We start from the raw sequence: 7,707 nt of genomic DNA, 5'->3' as shown, positions 1-7,707 counted from the left end.
AAGAGACAGAAATCTTTAATAAATTAATTAAATAAAAAATAAAAGGGTCCTGCCCAACTCCCATCTCTCTCTCTCTCTCTCTCTCTCTCTCTCTCTCTCTCTCTCCTTCTGTCTTCATTTCCATCTCTTTCTTTCTCTCTTCTCTTTTCTTCTGCTCCTCCTGTCCCCTGAGACCAGTCTCCCCATCCCCTTCCCTCCTTTTAAGTCCCCTTTCCCCTAATAAATTACCCTCCCCATGAACTCTGTTGCATGGCATCTTTCTCTTGCACACTGCTTTTTTTCTAAATTACAACAATCACATTCCCACTGGCTGAAGGTTCCTCTGGACAGTTAGTTGGTCCTGGTTACCAGCACGGGGCTGCTGCCAGCATCATGCCAAACCCACTGGTCCTGGAGGTGGAATGGGGTCAGGGTAGGTGGCAAGTGTAATGCTGAGAAGTGCCCTAAGTCATAGTCCATCCAGGGCTTGGAGTGACTGGGAAAGCCTACAGGGAGGATTTGATTATCCTGCCCCTTGTGGCACTGGGGATTGTTCCCGGGGCCTCATACACACTGAGGGGCTTTTCACCAACAAAATGTAGCCTTAGACACAGACACCAGTGGTGTCTGTACTGGGTTAAAAGTAGGATCTCGGTGTGATGCCTCAGCTGTACTCGAACTGCCAGCAGCCACCCTGCCTCAGCCTCTCCAGTGCTGAGGTTACCCCACGTGCAATCAGATCTCCTGTTTACTTAAGGCTACTGTACCCTAGTAGCCTAGGGCGAAGGCCCACCCTTGTGCATTGCCCATGGGGATGCCGCTTCTCACACATTACTGAGGCAACATTGAGCCCCAGGCTATGAAAAAGTTAAATTTTGAAGCTCTGTGATCTACTCATGTTTCTTCTAGAAATATCTTAAAGAATGTAATCCACATTGTATTCAAGAGGGTGTTCATTTCACTTGGTGATTAGAAGTTACCTAAGGCTGAACATTTGGGGGGAGGGGGCAAAGCACTGGATGGGCTGGAGCAGGGACAGGGACGGGGACTAACAGGAACTCCAGCCCTGGTGGGATGCAGGATCCTGCAGAACAAAGAGGATGTGAACTTTGGCAGAACAGGGCAGCATCTGTGAATTTAACCATTCAAGGGCACAGGCCCTGATGTAGGTGAGAAGCCATTCATAGTCACATGGGGAGGGGATGAAATGCTGATGGGTGCCTTAGAGAGTGGAGAGTCATACCTAAAAGATGGGGTACCAATAAGAACAACCTGGGGTCAAACCCTGTTCCGGCATTACTATGAAATCTTGTGGGTGTCAGCAAATCCTTTTGTTTTTCCCTCCACTTTAAAATGGGGCTCACAGGAGTCCCCATCTCACGGAAGATGGTGGTCCTCTAATGAGGTGTGTATGAGGAGCCTTGTGTATCACAAACATACAGTAAATTTTTTCTATTAACATTAATTCACATGAGTTCACACCAAATAGTTGGCAGACCATCCCTTCCCATGTATAGACTGTATATTGCTTCTCTTCATAGCTATATCTCTAGCTGGTGTCTTCTCCTTGGACTCTGCCAGGGCCAGAAGGCTGTCTTGGCCAGGTTGAGGGGAGAAGGTAGACCAGATGACTGGCATCTGTAAGTAGCAGTGCAGGACGCACTAGAGGAGAAGCATTATAGCCGTCAGTCCTTTGGTCCTTTACTGCCACTCCAGTGGAACCATTGGGTCTCTGGCCCCTCCAACCTTCCCTTCCCTGCAGCTGTCCCCATTACATCTTACAGTTCCTTCTTTCCTCTCCTTCCAGCCTAGCCACCTGAAGAGCCTTAAGGAAAACCTGTCAGAAAGCCTTGTGCACAGACCCAGAACATCCTCATGGCGTTACCAGGTAGTCTGTTCCTTCCTTTCCGGCTGCATCCAGATCGCAAGTGTTCCAATGGAAAAGGAATTGAAGCATATAAGTGTGTGCATAAGTGTGCTGTCTTGATTCTATAATATCTCAGAGGCTCATGCATTTAACACTTGGTCCCCAGTTGGTGTTGTGATTTTGGGAGGTTATGGAAGTCTTAGGATATAGAGGCGTACTGGAGGAAGTCGATCCCTGTGTGTAGGCTTTTAGAGATTATTGCCCTGCCTTACTCCTAGAACTTGACAGGATGAAGTAGGTGGACCTCTGTGAATTTGGGGTCAGACTGGTCCACACAGTGAATTCTAGGTCAGCCAGGATTTTTTTTGGTGGGGAAAAGGTCAATAGAGCATAATTTTGAGTCTGTGGATGGTTGTTAATGGTGACTCTTTATGTAGGTCTACAATGAAAAGAGCAATTGGGACAATAAGAAATGACAAGCATTCGGCGTTTTTCATTTGCAGAGAAAAAAGCACTAGAAAGCTCAATGTCACAGGATGACTGTGACTCTCAAGGATATAAGGGCACTGAGGTTCTGTACCCAAGCACAGTTGCTGAGCCTAACAGCTTTTACATATGAATTTAGGCGATGTAATTGAACCTACAACCCTGGAGACCCCATTAGGACCCAAAGACAAATGCTCAGGAACATGACATCTCACCCTTCCTGGCACTTGCCCTTTAACCTCTTCCATATTGTCCTCTAAACTCTCTCTTTTTTTGTATATAGTGTTGTTAAGCATCGCGGACAACATAACTACCATCATCACTGACGAAGTGGGCAGAGATGATCTGAAGCTCTTGATAACTGATGATGGAGTCTGGAAGGCGTTTGTGGCAAAAGCAGCGTTGTCAAGGTTACCTGCATGGTGCACCCAGCACTGCCCACCAGACCATGAGGATGAGGGTTTTCCTGGGCAGGCACACACACCCTAGACAGTCCCGGGGGCAGGGTTGTGGACATCCCTTCTCAACAATCCAGGAGGGGTGTTTCCACTATTTCATTCCTGGTGGACATCTCCTCAGGTTGACTGAAGATGTTGCTGTCTCAGTCACCTCAGGCAGCCACTCACCTTGTGAGATCCAGTCAGGGAGGGAAAGGAATTTGGCAATCTGCAGAGAGCAGACAGCAGACAAAAGGATCGGGAAGGTCTCTTGTGGCTCTGAACATTTGTTTTGGGTTTAATTTTAAATTCTCAGAAATAGCTAAATGACAAAGTCTGAGGAAAGAGTCCCAGTGAGCCTTCTTTTTATATTTGACACTAGCCTTTAATGAAGGACAACTCTAATCCAAACAGGACTGAGAATTTGCAAAAACCACACAAAGAACGCACATATAAGACAGTTGCCACATAGTAACAGTTGACCACGGAGCACAGAGGGTTAAAATGAGCTAATGGAAACATCCACCAGATGGAAATGAGAGAGCTTCAAGCTTCAAGTTTCTTCTCCTTAGGACATATTGTTGTCCTGCATTGAGTGTGTGACAGATCACACAACTACTGCACACAAGAAAATCACATGACCCCTGCACACCAGGAAATCACATGACCACTGCACTCCAGGAAGTCACATGACTACTGTACACCAGGAAATCACATGACCACTGTACACCAGGAAATCACATGACCACTGCACACCAGGAAATCACATGACCACTGCATACCAGGAAATCACATGACTACTACACACCAGGAAGCCCACCCTAGGAAAGAACCTTCATCCTGAAGCAGGTCCAAGAAGTCAGGAGAACACTGCTCAGGACTGTTGCCCTCAGGGACAAACATGGAGCCATACTGTACACACAGAGAGTTGGGGACTTAGAGACACCTGTCAGGAGGGCAGGACCACAGATCCTTTCCATGGACATCAATAAGAAATCAATTCCGGTGACACAGGCCTCAGGGGGATCTTCCTAAGGTCAGTGTTTTGGCTTCCAGTTCCTTTGCAGGTCAGAAATGGCACTAAAGTTCCCATATCTTTCAGGTTGAGCATGTTCATAGGAAATTCTTGGGAACAGATGCATCTCCGATCCTGCATTTTCCAAACTTTGAAACACCTGCAGATATTAGTGAAGTATATTGCAGATGGAACCCGAATCTGCCTGAATGGTGACAGTGTACAGGAAATGGAGGAGTTTTTGTGTAATTCTTATAAATCAGTTGTTCTGTCGCTGTGTATTGTCCCATGAGGACAAATGTGAAATTTTGTAATGCTAGGTTTGGAATTCATTCAGATTGAGGAATCCACACTTGGCTTGACCTGTGAATGGTCCATTGCAGACCTCCCAGGCAAGCACAGGCATTCCTGCAAGCTCAATACTGCATAGGGTACAGATGACTTCAGGGCAACCAGGGACAGAGAGGAGACTCTTGGGAAAGGGGAATTCCATACAACATGCACAGTTCTCTGACTAAAAGAGTAATTGCTCTAAGCCCATGTGCCGCGCTCATCAACATGGCTACCACAGATAGTGATGGCATTGACTTGACCTTGAGAGAAATAATTTTATCAGTGCCTCTAATTTTGTAAAGTGTCCTGGACTTCACACACTAACCCCTATGGACTAAGGCCCTGGACATCTATGCTGTACCAGATGATCCGGGTAGAAGAAGGCAGATTACAGATCTCTGCTGCGTTACTCCTGCTGGGTCTGTGGTATGAAAGTGAGGTTTGAACAAGACTTTAACATTCAAAAAGTAACTGTTTTATTCATGAACTTGATCTCTTCTGTCACAGCACAGAGGAAGCTGCCCTGCGTGATGCACTGAAGAAGCATTTAGCCCAGGAGCCCGCAGATAAAAATGATGAAACAGAAAAGAGGCAGCGGAAAAAAATTTTTCTGAAAGAATTTCCTGAGTTGAAAAGGAAACTCGAAGAACACATCAGGAAGCTCCGAGCTCTGGCTGACCATCTTGACCAGGTGCACAAGGGCTGCACCATCTCCAATGTGGTGTCTGGGTCCACCGGGATCGCCGCCACAATCACTGGATTACTTCTGGCACCGTTCACAGGAGGGGCCTCTCTGATTATTGCAGCAGCAGGTCTAGGAGCAGCATCAGCGGCAACTGGTGTCACCACTACCATTGTGGAAGAATCCATCAGAGGGGCAGATGAAAGTGAAGCCAGGCGCCTGATTGGAGCCAGCATGGACATAATGGAAAGAATTGGGAAGATCACGCCTTTGATCATATTCAATGTTAGTAGTTCAGGTGTGGAGTTATTCGGTGCCTGGAAAACCCTCAGGGATCATATTCAAGCCATCAGGACAGGCAGAATCAGGAACGTCACAACGTTTAGAGAAGGTATTAGGCAGTTGAGGAATCTCATCTCACACGATATTCCCCTAGGAACCAGACTAGCCAGGATTGGAAAAGGAGTCGGTAATGTTTCGCTGTTTGGATTTGATGTGTATAACCTTGTGACTGACTCCATAGATTTACACAATGGGGCAAAGACAGAGTCGGCAGGAGCGCTACGGGAGCTGGCTAACAATCTAGAAGAGAAGTTGTGTGAATTTGAGCAGCACCACAAGGATCTACAGTCAGTCCAGCCTCAGTGACCCCTCCACCAAGCAGTTAAGAGTTCAGGGGAAATGACATGTACAGGGGTGGGGACAAGGGGGGGGGGAACATATCGTTACAAGGGAAATAACACATGATCAAGTCTATGGAACTGAGGGTTGAGTGGTTTCTATTTCTTGCTGAGCAGAGCAAAGTCAACATAGATAGCCAGTGCTTTAAGAAGGCGGGAACTGGAGACTAAAATAAGGGGCCAGGATGCCTAGAGAATGGGACTAGGACTGCAATACGGAGGGTCTGATATGGAGAGCAGAACAGGAACAAGCCATGAGAACCTAGGAAACCTGGATGGCTGAAGATGGGAGAAAGCCAGAGTGGGCGCTGAAGCCAGAGCAGGGGACCACATCCCGTTCCCTGAGGGCAAGGTCCCTATGACCGCTAGGTGATTCTTCCCAGCATCAGCAGGATCAACTCACCCTTGTGTCTTCTAGGAAGTAATGTCTGGATAGTGATAGTTATGGTGATGATGATGGGGATGAAGATGATGTTGAGGATGGTGGCGGTGACAACAGAAAAGATGGGGTTCTTGAGAAGTAGTCAACCCTCCAAGGGGGACAGGGTCACCAGAGAGACCAATGACATCAAAGTGAATGTCTATGCTGTGATGTGTCATTATTGGGTCTTTGGAGATAGAGAGTCAAGGCAGATGTACATCAGATGTCAAAGTATTGTTTGGGGTCAACATGTTTGTGACAAGAGACTCAGTCTGTGACCCTCAGCTCTCTCTGATACTGTGGGGAGGGTGATGACCAAGATAGTGTCTAGATAACCTGGATTTTGTCCTCTTGTCTTCTATAATTTGTGTTCAATAAATATTAACTGTGGTCTAGAAAATGGAGTATATGGCAGTCAATGACAGCAGAAGAAGGTGGCATGGGACCAAAAACATTGCGGTCAGGATAAATCGGACTGATCTGAGGTAGGAAGATATGGGCAGACACCAGGCTGAGGAAGGTAGGAAGGCTGGTGGGCTGCCACAGCTCTCAGGGGGAGGAGTGGTGAGCAGGATAATCCTGGCATTAATCAGAGTCAAAAAGTGTCTGCTCTAGTCTCAGCTAATGCCACCAATGTCAGGCTTGGTTCCTGCACTGGCAGCACTTGGGACCCCTCACAAACACCCACAGTCCACTGCAATGGCAGGGGCCAATGCAGGGAGAGCAGGTTGAGATTTCTCATGGCTGCTCTTGATGACAGGACTCAAAACAGCTGAAGTCAGGCCAAGCTGGACCCCTGCTCTGACACATTGAGCCTGTGTAATGTTGGCTCACTGGCCTCTCTAGACACGGGTCTCCTCACTTCCCTTCACCACAGGACAACAATGTCGTGGTGTTTGAAGTGTCTTGACTCATTTCAGGGTCTCAAGGATGAGAATCACATTTCCAAACCACTTGAGAGCTCAAGGACCTCACTTCTTCTGGGAAACAGACTGGTTCAGAATGGGCTGTCGGTATGGCATGAAGCTGCCTTCTCTGTGTTTGTGGTCCCGGGAAGTTTGTGCGTTTTAGTTCCTCAGATGGTCACACCAGTCATGATGTCACTGTTCAAATGGAAGATTCCAGTCTCCTTGGAGGTCTCTACACAAAGGGAGGCCACTTGAAAGGTAGATGATCGGGCTGGAGAGATGGCTCAGTGGTTAAGAGCATTGCCTACTCTTCCAAAGGTCCTGAGTTCAATTCCCAGCAACCACATGGTGGCTCACAGCCATCTGTAATGAGGTCTGGCGCCCTCTTCTGGCCTGCAGGCATAATAAATAAATATTAAAAAAAAACCAGAAAGGTAGATGATCTCTGATACAGGTAACCACATGCCTGGTCCAGTTGGTCAGAGCCAACCCCCTTCTGTAGGGTGCTGGTTAGGATAGGGTTACCTTGGTGACCTGGCTCCTTTGTGCTGGCCCCACCCCTCTCCACAAGGTAAGGCTAATATTTACACAGTGTAGATTTAGGTTACCTACAATTGGATTGAGGTCACATTTCCATTGTCTAAAGTTTCCTTTAGACAATTCTGAGCTGGCAAATATTTGCAAGACTGTCTTGTGCTGTCACTGTTCATGGTGAAAAGTACCCTGGAAGATCTTCAGGATCTCCAGGTGGGATGAGATCTGCTCGTGTTGTTGGAGTTAGAGATGGCAGGATGGGGTTGTCTTGACAGTTGTCTTGTCAGTAGCCCCATCCTGCCTGTTAAAAGTCTATGAATGTTCCAACCCATTCCCCACCACGTTTGGCCTGTAGCTCAGGGGAC

The 7,707-nt window shown here is 47.3% G+C and overlaps 1 protein-coding gene across 2 annotated transcripts in view; it reads left to right on the top strand.

The window, feature by feature from the left end:
• LOC126515810 (apolipoprotein L3-like) overlaps nucleotides 1-6,304 on the top strand; it is a 16,055-nt gene extending 9,751 nt beyond the window's left edge. For both annotated transcript variants that reach the window (XM_050165741.1, XM_050165740.1), the window contains 3 exons: nucleotides 1,787-1,867; nucleotides 2,616-2,742; nucleotides 4,625-6,304. In XM_050165741.1, the coding sequence (XP_050021698.1) occupies nucleotides 1,855-1,867; nucleotides 2,616-2,742; nucleotides 4,625-5,447 (963 nt within the window). In that variant the 5' untranslated portion in view covers nucleotides 1,787-1,854 and the 3' untranslated portion in view covers nucleotides 5,448-6,304. The remainder of the gene's footprint in view (nucleotides 1-1,786; nucleotides 1,868-2,615; nucleotides 2,743-4,624) is intronic.
• Nucleotides 6,305-7,707: the final 1,403 nt, after the last annotated feature.

Source organism: Alexandromys fortis, unplaced genomic scaffold (assembly GCF_014885135.2).
Source record: "Alexandromys fortis isolate MF-2015 unplaced genomic scaffold, M_Fortis_MF-2015_v1.1 scaffold_157, whole genome shotgun sequence".
Lineage (NCBI taxonomy): Eukaryota > Metazoa > Chordata > Mammalia > Rodentia > Cricetidae > Alexandromys > Alexandromys fortis.
This window is presented reverse-complemented; position numbering and strand designations above follow the sequence as displayed.